Source organism: Carcharhinus amblyrhynchos, chromosome 11 (genome assembly GCF_965287045.1).
Source record: "Carcharhinus amblyrhynchos chromosome 11, sCarAmb.v2.hapA, whole genome shotgun sequence".
In the NCBI taxonomy this organism is placed as follows: Eukaryota; Metazoa; Chordata; class Chondrichthyes; order Carcharhiniformes; family Carcharhinidae; genus Carcharhinus; species Carcharhinus amblyrhynchos.
In genome coordinates, this window is record NC_137334.1 from 17,069,917 (window position 1) to 17,084,151 (window position 14,235).

The 14,235-nt window shown below is 42.1% G+C and overlaps 1 protein-coding gene across 1 annotated transcript in view; it reads left to right on the forward strand.

The window, feature by feature from the left end:
* The window catches only part of agap1 (ArfGAP with GTPase domain, ankyrin repeat and PH domain 1), a 712,549-nt gene that overhangs the window by 478,850 nt on the left and 219,464 nt on the right, over positions 1 to 14,235 (forward strand). Inside the window, exons 7-9 of the mRNA XM_080198627.1 lie at positions 136 to 263; positions 1,598 to 1,753; positions 5,010 to 5,102. Of these exons, the coding sequence (XP_080054753.1) occupies positions 136 to 263; positions 1,598 to 1,753; positions 5,010 to 5,102 (377 nt within the window). The remainder of the gene's footprint in view (positions 1 to 135; positions 264 to 1,597; positions 1,754 to 5,009; positions 5,103 to 14,235) is intronic.

Genomic DNA, 14,235 nt, shown 5'->3' on the forward strand with positions numbered 1-14,235 from the left:
CACTTCTGACAGGGTAGTACTCCTTCAGTCCTGCACTGGGGCTGTCGTCTCAAGTCTGTGGATCAGGAGACTTGTAAACAAGTTGAAACACAGTGGCCTAAACCTGATTTTTCTTCTTCTTCCATCTTTTAACAGTTGCCCAAAAGATAGTGGCCACGAGGAAGAAGCAACAGCTGTCCATTGGACCATGCAAGTCACTGCCCAATTCCCCAAGCCATTCATCAGTGTGCTCTGCCCAGGTCTCTGCTGTTCATGTCAGCCAGGTATGTGATCAGGGGAGGGGAGTGGAATGAATGTTGGGAATGTATTTAAAGAAACAGTGAGCTGTGGGATGTTGACATTCTCCCCATTCTGTCTGGATCAGTGTCCTTAGCAAGGTTTAAACCTATGGAAGGAAGCACAGTGTGATCCCATTCAGAAATTGGTTCAACTGATAGCTCAAAGGGAAGGTAACACTTTACACAGTATTTCCAAAGGCTCAAAGGTTAACAACTCAAGGGCATTGATTTAAAGTGATTGACAAAAGAACTGGAGGCGACTGGAGGGAAAACGTTTCTTTACACAAGTGGTTAAGATTTGGAATGCATTGTCTAATAGGGAGATGGATATAGATGAAAAAGGGATATAGATTAAAGAGCTGAAGGAGAAAATGTTTGCAGGGATATGGGCAAAGAATTGGGACAAACTGGATTGAAGAGTTCTTTGAAAGAACCAGCACAGATTTGATGGGTCAGTCAGCCTCTTTCTGAGCAGGACAAGATTCCAGTTCTGTTTTGAGTTTGGCGGTTTGGCGTGGCAGTTTGGTTTCATTGCCCCGCAGGGAGCAAGAGCTGATTGTACTCGCTGTCCCGGTGAACATTTCAGTCTGAAACATGAACTGTGGGTTTTCTCCACAGGTGCTGCCTGACCTACTGAGTATTTACAGCATTTTGTGTTTTCATTTCTCTTCACTTAAATGCACTGACTGAAGCGTATTCATATTTGTAATGTCAAAAATGCAGCATATTTGGATCATAAAATCATAGAACTCCTATAGTGCAGGAGGAGGCTATTTGGCCCATCAAGTCTGCAGCAATTGTGAAAGACAGCATCTTACGCAGGCCCTCCCCACTGCCCTATCCCCGTAACCCCAAATGTTTACCCCGTTAATCCACCAAATCTATGCATCTTGGGACACTAAGGGAGAATTTATCATGGCCAATCCACCTAACCTCTACATCTTTTGGACTGTGGGAAGAAACTCAACACAGTCACCGAGGCTGGAATTGAACCTAGGTCCCTGGCGCTGTGAGGCAGCAGTGCTAACCACTGTGTCACCATGCCGTGCCACCTGAGCAGGCAGGTGGGGTCTTTGTTTCTTCCAAAAGACAGCATTTCCTTCACTACAGCACTCCCTCGGTACTGCATCTGGATCCTCTGCCTGGATTTTGTGCTCGAGACTCTGGAGTGGGATTTGAACCCACAACCTTCTGTTTAGAGGCAGGAACATTGACCCACTGATCTCTGGCTGACTGAAGGTCTAAGCTGCCTCTGTCTTGAATAATCCGGGGGGAACAATTTCCTGCCTGTCGTTAAAATTGTTCTCTTTGTCTTCTAGACAAGTAATGGTGGAGGAAGTTTGAGTGATTACTCCTCTTCAGTCCCTTCCACACCCAGCACAAGTCAAAAGGAGCTCCGAATAGACATTCCTCAAACCTCCAACACTCCAACTCCTGTTCGAAAACAGTCAAAGCGACGGTCTAATATATTTGCTGTAAGTATTGCCTCACTTTGAGGATCTGGAGCATTGCCAAATCATGTGTAAACAATACTGAAATAGTCCTTAACCAAAGCACAGAATAGGATTGGGTAACAGGAGGAGGAAATAGTTTCCTGCATGAAGTACGCTCCCTGGTTTGTTCCTTAGCTGCTGATTTGTTTTAATTTTCAGAAGCGTCAAAGCTTGTAGAACCTCCATGTGGAAGTGGCAGCGGTGGTTATATAGGTGCCGTTAAATCCAGCCCCCTTACTGTCCCTTCATTGAAATGGCTACTTACAAACTGCATGTATTCATGCCTCCGAAGCCTTGTCGAACGCCCTTACTCGTGACCTGTGCTCAGTTATCCCGCACTGGAAATTGCACATTTCCAATCATTTTTGCTCTCAGCACCTCTATAACAGAATGACTCAGCTCTTTGCCTCAGTGAACATAAAGCAGGATGATTTGGATCAGTGGATCTGCCAGAGCTTGTGGAGCTACATCTATGAATCAAAAAGATGTGGTTAAAGTAATCAGTTTTGGCACAGAGCCATCTCATTCGCACTAGGTCTTCAAGAATGCCTGACCAACTTCGGCAGAGGTTGCATTCTAATTCTTTTGGCTATCTGTATACAATTCATAGAATCACCACAATGCAGAAGGAGGCTATTTGCACATCAAGTCTGCACTGACATTCCAACAGAGCCTTACCTCTGTAACTCCATGTATTTACCTTGCTAATCCTCCTAATCTACACAATCTTTGGACACTCGGGCAATTTAGCATGGCCAATCCACCTAACCTGCACATCTTTCGATTGTGGGAGGAAACCGGAGCAACTGGAAGAAAACCACACAAACACGGCAGGAGAATGTGCAGACTCCACACAGACAGTCACCCAAGGCTGGAATTGAACCCTGGTTCCTGGCACTGTGAGGTAGCAGTGCTAACCACTGTGCCATCCATTTGCCACCATGCCACTCATTGGCTTAAATAAAAGAATTGTAGTGTTAACTGCTTGAAACATTGACCTAACCTTTACCCTTTCTCTGTAAGTGCTGATTGACCTGCTGAGTGCTTACAGTATCTGCTGTTATTTTAGTTCTGATTTGTTGTATCCACAGTGGTATTTGCCTGTTTCGATCTGAAATTGTGACTTTTTAAAACTGTTGCTGTATGGGGGGTTTCTGCCACTAGGTGCCCTCACTCAGCTGTATAATGACTCATTCTCTCAAACATCCCACATTTATTAACATTTGCTGCACATCCTAATTACATGACCTAGGTTGCTGAATCCTGAAAATATCAAAGCCTCTTTTAAAAGAATGGACTGCAGAAAAATACAAACGCTCAAGTTATTTAGTTCCGACAAGTGAAATTCAGGCAGTTGAGTTAACCCTTTTTCTTTGTCTTATAAATACTTTGCAATATGTTTAAACTCCTACCATATTAAAGATTTGACAAATAATAATTCATTTTGTGAACTGTGTGTACCCTAAACTATGCTGGGATAATTATATTCAAGGGCGAATTAAGTCTTAATCCACTAATTTTCCCCACCCCACCATATTAAAGAAAAAGTTTAAATAAAATACATTGCTAGCTTCAAGTAGATACTGGAACAACAAAGTTTATTTTTTCATCTCTGTGGTGCCAGCTACTCTTCACGTGTCAATGTCCACTGCTCATTTAACTTGCAGTGTTGCAGCTGGGGGAGAACAGAGCTGAAAGGCACAACAAAGCAGTAAAAAGGCAAAGGAAGAGGCTACAACAAAGCAGGGAATAAAATATAATGATGTTAGCTGCAGAGGAACCCTCTGCATTCTGCTGAGCACTTTGGTGCTGCATTACAGTGAGGTGTAGATTTTCACTATGTCGATTTGAGTTGTCAGAAACAGCGAGCAATAGTTACAGATTGACCTTCAGAACCCCAGATGGGTCTAGGGGCAGCATTTTGAATGGTGATGTGTTGCTGGTTGTGGGTCTGTCGCAGGTGATGACCATGATGAGAGATTGAAATGACGAATTGAGGATACCACACAAAGTGTGTCGAATGAAAAGAATGTAATATGTTGTAGAGCAATTATTCCCAGTGTATTAGTGTAGTCCCCACCTGCTTCTCATGGACAGATGCTTGTATTGGACAAATGACACTAACGGCGTATCAGTATTAAAGGGGTCAATTATGAGATGTTAAAAGCACTGACTATTTAAGACAATTTCAATCATCTGTTCACACCTAGTTAACCAGCGATTACCCCAGTCATGTGCCTGTTTGAAAACGCCTCAAGAGCTTCCTTCATTTTTTGTGATTTCTGTTGCTTGGAAGAGGGGTCCCAAATCCTCTTGCATTCCACCCAAACACCCACACACATACATACACACGCACCCCCACCCAAGTGCACCTCCTTCAGATCCTGCTCCCTCTGGATCCTGCATCTGCTCCACCCACTTCTTCCAATACCTCTGCCCCTCCTTTACACCTGCTTCCCCTCCTCCAATGCCTGTGCAGGCCTTTCCTTCACACCCAGCCTCCTCTGCCTCCCCTCCTCCAATGCCCATACACATTTCCCCCCTTCCCCCTTCAAGCCCAGTTTACTCTTTCTCCTCTTTCCCTAGGCCCTGATCACACTCCTGGTCATTACGGATGGAGAGCTCCTGGTGGCAGAGGCTGATGTGTGACTCTTTCATTCAGGAACACAACCTTGACCTTGATGTGGATATGATGTGGTTACCATAGTTACCTTAACAGAGCAGGCAGTGGACCTGGTTGACTGGCATTGGAGGCTGACCAGAAACAGGTCCTGGATTTTGCATTGCTGTTAACCTGGGAATAAATGGAGTGCCCTTTGGAACAGCATAGTCCTTGTTTGGGCCTCCACCACAAATCACAGGCAAATCATCTTGACACCAACACACTTAATGGGGGCCATACTAATGCTTTAACTGTGTCCAGAAACAACTGGCTTTAGAACCTTACCATGGTTAAGTGGTCCCTAAGCCTGAGGCTAAATAGCACTGAATGTTTTAAAATTTCCCATCATTCTATGAAAGAGCGAGCAACATGAATGTAATAGTGGCAAAAACTAATAAAGTAAATCCTGTGTCTCTGACTTAGGTGGCTGAATATTGTACTGATGTCCTAAGAATGCCATAGATGTGTGGTGGTATTTGAGGATAAGATTTCAGGCTGTGAGTTTTTAGTTTGCAATATTCCTCAGTGTTTTAGAAATCCTCTGCTATGTCACATTGGTCATTTTCTGTCTTCCAGTCTCGAAAGGGAAGTGATCTAGACAAGGAAAAGAAAAATCTTGAGCCCAGAGCAGACAGTATTGGGAGTGGTCGAGCAATCCCAATTAAGCAGGTAAGCTGCTGCTTTTCCCTTTTTTCCCCTCTGCTCTTTTTAATTGGAGGCATGGAGCACCATAGGTTTGACTCTGTAACCCACTTCTTGTTTTTCCCCTCTCTCTCTCTTCTCTGTTTGTCTGATGGTTTCCATTTCATTAAAGAAGTCATACACTTGACATCAATTAGCTGGGCCCTAAATGCGCTAAAGTAAGATCATTAGAGTAAGATGCTCGCGACACCGTGGGAAGTTTTAAGAACTAGGTCTAATTAACTGCAATCTGCAGCCCCTATCTGCATATGGAGTGCTTCCAGCTTAGGCTGCTTCAAAGGCCAGCTTTGTAGGAGTGCCATGATTGGGACTGAACAGGCGCATGTCTGAAGCCGATCACGGTACAGAACTCTTGTGATCTCGTACATTGTTTGACTTGGCCCCAATTTGCCAGTGCGGGACGAGATCTGAACACGACTTCCTCCATTCCCCAAGCTGAGGCAATTAGTTCTGATAACGATGGCCTGTGCACCGACTATTTGCCCTTGTTTGCAGATCTCCTAATGAAGAGGCTTTAGTAGCACCTCAACTAATGTGCAAATTAATTTGCTTGCTTCAATATGGGGGATGGGGAAATTCTTTTGACAGCTGCAAGTGTGGCCTTTGTGTCAATCCTCTCCGTATGATTAGGCAGAAAAGGTATTTTGATAGCCGCTTGGTGCTTATACGGAAAGAGGTTTTTTTTTCCCTCTGTTTTTTTAATCCTACTTGTAAAAATGAAATTGGATGTTGTCTTGAACAATGTAACATTGACATTCTGAGTTTATATTGGCTTTGCATGTGGAGTCTCACTGAGTTTCTTCCATGAATAAAGCACAGAGCAGACTGAGAGTTTTGTCTTTCACAATAATATTCACAGAACAAGAATCTTTCTTTCCTCTTTGAATCTAAAATTTAGATTTTTGTTTCCAAAAATGGTAAATCGCTCACTGCTAATGCTGATACACTTCCCTACGTCGATGACTTTCCTGTTTTAACTCAATATCTTGCACTCGAGACAGCTGGGGAACTTGCATCAAAAATAACCAAACTAGCCGTCTGCATCCTGGCATATTCCAGATGTGAGAGTGGAGAATAATGGATCCCCAGAATGAATTGTTGGCTGAAATTTTACTGAGAGGTTCAAAGACTAATGGATAATTGGGAGTGACTTACAGGCTGGAATCTAATTGAGGCCTTTGGGTGGGTATATCGGAAAGTAGTTAGCCAGGAGTGAGTTACAAACAGGAATCTTAATTTTGGATGGTTTTGTGGATTCTCTCATTTCTTTGATGGATGAATGTTCATCAAAAAAAGACAAGTTTACGGTGTAGGATGTCATTGTCACATGTGTGATGTTCAGCCAAGTCTCGATTTGTATAACCAATTGCAAACACTGCATATGTTGGAGGGATGGATAGAGACATTGGCTATGCACCACATTTCCATGTCCCAGAGACTCTGTTCTCAAATGTCAAAATCACTTAATGATAGAGACTTCTGCATTTAGATTTGTCCAAGGTTGTTTTTTTTCTCTGTGTATTGGGATCCAGCTCTGAGATTAGCTTTCAAATTGTTTTATATTTAAGTGTGGGACATCTTATGGTGCAGCTTCCTTTGTTCAGCTGGCTGTAGAGTATTACTTTGGTTTGTGGGAATCCTCAATGTGAACCACATGATCGACCCAGCAAAGCTGAGCTCTGATGACCGAGCTCTGATGACCAAGCTCTAAATGTCAGGCACTTTGCAAGAACATCAGTGTAAGGGAGTTTGTCCTGGCACTTGATGTTGCAAATAAATCTGAGAGAGTGAAGATAGAATGTTTCTAGTCACTTTCTGATGTTGATAGGTCACCCAAGCTTCACACCTATAAAGAGATGATGCAAGAATCTAGCAGAATTTGATCTTTGCCCTGAGACAAACTTCGTGACCTATCCAAGGTGTGAGTGTGATTCTGCCATAACGAAATGTTATTGGAGGGGATATTTCCAAGATAACAAAACGTCCATACTGATGGAAGAATATGTTAATGTGGTGCTTGTGGGGCCTTGGGAGTATGTGGCTAGGGGGGGTTGCTACAAGATCTCTGTCAGCTTCTGACGTATTGTTGGGTCAAAGTGCTTTGAGTCGAGGGCAAAACAATTAACTCGCAGCTGAATGTCCTCTGGAGTATGTACAGAGAGAGCCTGCCCTCTGGAGGAACAGGAGTTCATTCTGTAGCTGTTCAGGAACCTTTAGACAAATCTTTACACTTCTACAAGTTGAAGAGTTTGCTGTCTGTTCTGAATTGAATTTGTACTCCTATGTCAAGATCTTCCAGTATGTACTGTAGCATGGCCAAGATGGAAAGAGCAGAGCTACAACAAATATATGGGAATGAATGACAGGCTGGAATCTCAAAGGACTCATGGTGGTTTATGTGCAATCAATTTGTAGAGTTCTTTCACACACGATCTTACGAAGGGTGAACTTGCAAATGTACATGTATCGTCTCTGCATGATGTGCACTTTCTATGTGGGAAAGGTGAGAATTTAACTATAACATAAGTTTAAATTGTGGAAGAGCAACATTTGACATTGTGACCTGCAATTTGGTGTACATATATATGCATGCAGGTAAACAAGTTTGCAGAAGAGGGATTATTACTGGAATCTCTGGAGTACTGTGTGCAGTTTTGGTCGCCGCACTTACGCAAGGATATTTTGGCCTTGGAGGGAGTGCAGAGGAGATTTACTGGGCTGATACCGGAGTTGAGGGGGTTGAGCTATGAGGAGAGGCTGAATAAACTAGGCTTGTACTCGTTAGAGTTTAGAAGAATGAGGGGAGATCTCATTGAGACGTATAAGATGATAAATGGGATGGATAGGGTAGAGGTGGAGAGGCTCTTCCCACTCAGAAAGGACAGTAGGACTAGGGGGCACAGCCTCAAGATAAAGGGGGGGTGGTTTAGAACGGAGTTGAGGAGGAACTTCTTCACTCAAAGGGTGGTGAATCTCTGGAATTCTCTGCCCGTTGAGGTGGTGGAGGCTGCCTCGCTAAATATTTTTAAGACGCGGGTTGATGGGTTTTTGATAAGCGAGGGGATTAAGGGTTATGGGGAGAGGGCGGGAATGTGGAACTGAGCCACGACAGATCAGCCATGATCTTATTGAATGGCGGGTCAGGCTCGAAGGGCTGGATGGCCTACTCCTGCTCCTATTTCTTATGTTCTTATTTTGGGTGGTTTCTGCATGAAATAACAGGTATCTGGGAGTGAGTTAAAGGGTGAAATGTAATAATCTCAATTCTGAACAGTTTAGTATCATATCATAACTATAAATTGAATTACGGCCTTGCTTATGCTTCCTAGCTTATGGTGCACCTGTCATGTGGACTGAATTTCCTGCAGTCCTATAATTGTGTTGCAGTATTATTCTACGTCCCTGTCTCCATGTTGACTTTGACACACAAAGCGGTAACAGAGGCACTATTGCAATCCCAGCTTTTCAGAGGTGTCCTTTGCTGTTGATTATCAGAAAATCTCTGGCGATCAATATTAGATTAGAGGGCCGCACCTTACATTGCCCAGCTTTGATTTTTTTTGCAGTAACTGATTAGAATAGAGCAACATTTCTTCTGTGTGAATTCAAGAGGGTAAGACGTGAAACATGCCATGTTGCTTATTGGAGTTATTTATCTAATTACTACAGTTGTAAATTTCTACAGTTTAATAAGGTGGCTTCATTTATTACAAGTATTTATTTACTCTCCATGACTGAAAGAGCTGCGTTGAGATAAATTAACGAAAGACTTTGATTAATCCCAGTGTAAAGCAAAGTTAATGTTTTCTAAAGAAGCATGCAAATGCTTTAAAAAAACTAAGCAGTGGGAGAAATAAAAATCACAGGAGTCTCTGCTTTGTCTTGACTGGGCTTGTCATTTATTAATTTTTCATAGCAGGAGAATTGTACATACATAATCACTTGATTGCAGTGGGAGTTGGCAAGGTCCTGTGGTCTCATTTGCATAAATCTTGTTAAGTCAATGGCAGTTAATGAAGTACAAATGAGCTCAAAGAAGGTGACATGGAAATGGCTGATGGCAGATGGGAAGTCTGTTTATGTGATCGCAGCTGTGTGTGTGTGTGTGTGTGCGCATATGAGTGTGTGTGAGTGTGCATAAGAGTCTGTGTACGTTTGAGGGTGTGCATGAATGTGTGTAGGAGTAGATGTCTGCCAGTGCATGTAGAAGTTCGTGCAAGTGCTTGTGATAGTGCATATGAGTGTGTTTTCAACTGTACGTAGGAGTGTGTGTTTGCAAGTGCATAGGGGAGTGCATTTGTGAGTGTACGTAGGAGTGTGTGTTTGTGGGTATGCTTTGGAATGTGTATGCATTTGTGTATATATGGGTGTTTGTGTGTGTGTATGTGAGTGCATGGGAGTGTGTATGTTTACATCTGTGTGGGAGCGTGCGCTTGCGACTGTGTGGGTGGGCACGCTTGCAGTTGATTTGATTTTATTATTGTCACGTGCATTGGGGTACAGTGAAAAGTATGGTTTCATGCACGCTATACAGGGAAAGCATATCGTATGTTGAGAATGAAAGGAGAGGGTGCAGAATGTAGTATTGTAGTGTGGAATGAGTGACTGCATAGGAGTGTGCATGTTTGCGACTGTAGGAGGAAGTGCGTTTGCAATTGTTTGTGACTGTGTATAGGAGTGTGTGCATGCAAGTGTGCCTATGAGTGTATGTACATGCTGGTGTACATGTGTAACCATGTGTGTGCACACATAAGATATGGGTGTGCATATGAGGCTCTAACTGGCCGATGCTGGGGTTTTATAGCGTTCTTGTATTCTCTCAAAGGCCAGAGCTACCTCAAAGGCAAAAATGTCCCCGCTTTTCACATCAAACCACTGAGCTTACGAACAAAATTCTATTGATCTCCTCAGTACATAGTTATTTATAACCTGCTTCCCTACAAGTGTCTCTGTCACACTGGGTCGCAGTGCAAGATGGATCCTTTTGATTAGGCTTGGTGAAATGTCCTTTTGTGTTGCTGGAGGGAACAGGAAGCAAGTGTACCTTTAAGTTGTTTTTAAAACTCAATGATGAGATAGTTAGCAGAGGTCTTGCAGATAAACAGTGAATCAACATGAGCAAAATTGGAGTAAATAGTGAGCTAGAGGAGAACAGGGAGTAAGTTTCACAGAGGAGCAGTGAGTTAAATTACAAGGATAGTAGGTGCTGGCAAGTTTCAACTGGGGAGGATACAGAGATGGCGTCAGATATGTAGAAGACAATAGGAGGGCAGCGATGGAGGAGAGTAGAAAGCTAATGCAAGTTGTTTGGAGAGGAGGAGGTGTAATTCAGAAGAGAATAATGAGCTGGCAATGAATTGTACAAGTTAATGGAGGTGGCAGCAGCAGGTTTCACAGCTAGAGAAATGGAATCTGGTGGAGAGCTACACTGACAGAATCAGGTGCCTGATAGTAAGTTAGTGGAAATTGAGAGCTAGTCATAAGGTGAACAAGGAAAAGCAATGAGGCAGAGCACAGGACGCCAACCGCATATTGTGCAAGAGTAGAAGATACAAAGTGGATAGTGCAAATGAGGAATAGAAGACTAATGTTGGTTTATGTAAATGAAGAATAGGAGCCCAAAGATGAGTTTTGTGGGGAGAGACAGAAAAAGTTGAAGAAATTAATTATACAGACAGCAAATAATGCTCAATCTGCTTATATTTCACTGCACATAGAGATTTTTCAATTATCTCTTGTGCATAAGATTGTTACCATCTAATCCACTCAAGTCCCACTTGTTGCTTATGAATATGTAAATACCATCAATGGAAAATATCCCGTGGGACAAAAGTTCGGGTTGGAAAACAATTTCTTCCCACAGCTTACTGACTCTTTCACTATGATGTGATGTGAGGCTTGTTTCCTGTTTCCCCTCAACCTTGTACCAATAGCAAACTGAAAGTGATTTCTGGGGGAGTGAAAATAATCCATTGCAGACCCAATGTTTGCTCTTGAGTATCCACCTCTTGTCTGAACCTAGTATTCATGAATTCAATATTTTTTAAGGCTTGTTTTACCTTCACGTATGTCTTCTCAAGAATACCTCAAATGTAAAAAACTCATTGTTAAATGAACATTTTGAAATATCTATCCATGCGTGTTACAATGTTTTTAGCCTTCCCCTTTCAGCTGCCCCTTTCAAACAAAACTTGAGCCTGATTACGGCCCTGTCTCTCATGTTTTGAAAGCAATAGAGAATGAGTAATGATGGGTTCAATTGACTTGTTAAGTCAATAGTGAAGTAGGTTGCCATTAATCTGAAACTTTACATTGCTCTGCGCCTTGGCGATATATGGCAGGCAACATGGATTGTCTCGACAGATATCAAGGAAATAATAGTGCTGCCTGCATCAGGGGGCCAATTGCAGTATTTGATGTCTGGCCGGGCGTTTTATCCTGAGCTCTCAGTCCACTCATACAGGTGACTAGTATCCTTGTGAATCTTCCTCCGACATCAGGCAAATCGTGTGTGACCAGAACTTCTAATCGCAAACACAACTTGGTAGTAATGGTGCATGTACAAATCTTCTTCACGGACGATTGTTCTTGAATTCAGTCTTTAGTCCATACACAGTTTAATTTGACACAAAGGGAACCAGGCTGCATTGGAAATGGATATGAATTAATTCTTCTCATCATCTATATTACCTTTTTAAAATGATCATTAATTTTGTCACGCTAATGTATGTTCAGTACTTTGTTCAAACACTGAATGACAATGGCATGTAAAAGTGTAAGGATAATGAGGCCAAAGTCTGGTGAAAAATCTGAATAAGTCAGAACAAAACAAAACGCTTGTGTTTCTGAAGTGCAGTGATGGCCTTAATTTAAATGTCTTTCCTGCCCCTCTGCCAATATGAATCCAGCTCCTATCATACTGTAGCTGTTAATGGCTAGCATTTACTGTCGCTGAAATAAAAAAGTCCTGGAAAAACTCAACAGGTCGGTCGGCATCCGTAGAGAGAGAGAGACAGAGTTACTGTTTTGAGTCCGTATGACTGTTCTTCCATACTGTTACTGGCTATATTTCTACTGATGAGAAATCCAGCTCCCTCACGCTGTAGGACTCTGGCCAGTGCTTTGTGGTGCTGACTCGGATAGTCCAGCTCTGTGTCTGTCTGTCTGTCTCTCTCTTTTACTGTCGAATTTAATCACTTATTAAAACCAGGTTACATGGACTAATCGGTATAGTCATTAAAGTAAGTTGTCAACAACACTGGACTCAGCCAATTCTCCAAGTTCATTCTCCTTTCAGTGTTTGCAAAAACATTAATTCAGTTGAATGACAAAAGATAACATTTCTTTTAAAGGGTATTTACAAAGATTGTCAGTATCATCATCAGGAGAACAGACTTGGTATTGAGAGTCAGCATTAGATGGGAGATGCACAAGCACCACAGACTTAATACCCAAAATGGAAATGACCAATATTTGAGGGACTGGATTTGTTTTTAAACATTTCATGCTCCACACTCTCCAGCGATGTTGTTCCAGTAAGTGGTGAAGAATTCCTCGAACGGTGATACTCTCCGCTCCTGGAAATTATGTCAGCAATATTGTGCAAGCCCTACACATAATAATTAATGAGTTTTCACTGTGTTGATTTGGGTAAAAGATTTTCACAGAAGTTGGAAGTCAGATTTTTTTTGGCAAATGATACCCAGCCTGGTACATGTGGAGTCGCCAGACTGTTGCACAGAATAGCCCTCTCATGAAAGAAGTAAGCAGTACGTGATTAATGAAATGCCTGCTGGCCGGGTTTGCAATTGTGTAGGCTGCAGCAACTTTGCGGGATAATATAGCAAATGGGATGCAGGATAGAAACAGACTCTTGGTGATTTCTAGCCTCCCCCCTGCCCCTGCTGTGCATTGTCATAGGGTTGCTCCTCTGTTCATACTTTCAGACCTAAACCTGATGTCCTCATACAAAAGTGACTGAACAGTGGACAGAATTTTTTTTTCCCTTTCCTTCATCTCCCCACACCCCCACCTTTCATTAAGTTGATCTTTCTCTACACCCTAACTATGACTGTAACACTACATTCTGCACTCTTTCATTTCCTTCTCTGTGAATGGTATGCTTTGTCTGTACAGCACACAAGAAACGATACTTTTCACTGTATACCAATAAATGTGGCAATAACAAATCAATCAAAAATCAAATCATTGAGAGTTACCGAGCCCAGCTCTAGCTTGAGAGCAGATGCAAAATTGAACCTGGCTGAATCCTGGCCTGCATGCCACCAATTTGCATTGTGCAGTACGTTCACATTTTTTATATTATCAAGGTGCGCCATTTAAAAATGTACCAGAAATGAGAGAAGTGCAGATGTTAATCAGACATGATGAAGAATAAAGATGTGTGGACAACACATTACTCACTTATCAGAAGTTGGCCTTCGAAAAACAAATGGTTTGGTGCTGTCTTTTGAAGCCATCCCATTTTACAAGCTGTATCGGTTCCCCTGTTAAAAGTCGCAGTGAATCAAATTAAATTATACGGTTGATAATGAAAAAGTAAATGTATGAAGAAATGGACCCCGATTAAAATTCCCATTAGTCTCTCTACATTGTTAATGTATCTTCACAGGGAATATTAGGACACTGATGTGAAGACAAAAGCAGCAGGAGCAAGAATCTATATTTGAACATGAATCTATTTCAATGGCAGTGCTTTGAGGAGTCTGCAAGTTGCTGAGGGCAGTAAGGAGTCAGTGTTAAAAATTCAAGCCTTTTAAAGTGCTTATTGTGTGTGTTTTACTGGAGTTGTGATAATAGAGTCTTTAATAGGATTTTCTTTGGTTTGAGTAAAGCTTTCCTTTAAGAGAAACCTTGTAACTATGTTATTAACGATTGTTGAGGTATTTGTCAGACACGGCGATGGAGTGTGGCTCTGTAAACTCCTCCTTAAGCTTTTACAACTATGGGACTCAATAATAAACCCTTTTTTTAAAAAAAAAAGCTACTCGTGGAACAGTTAAAAATGCTGCACATTACTCAGATGTAAAAGATACAGCCTCCTGCAAGCAGCCAGTGATAAAATTGGACCTTGACTGGA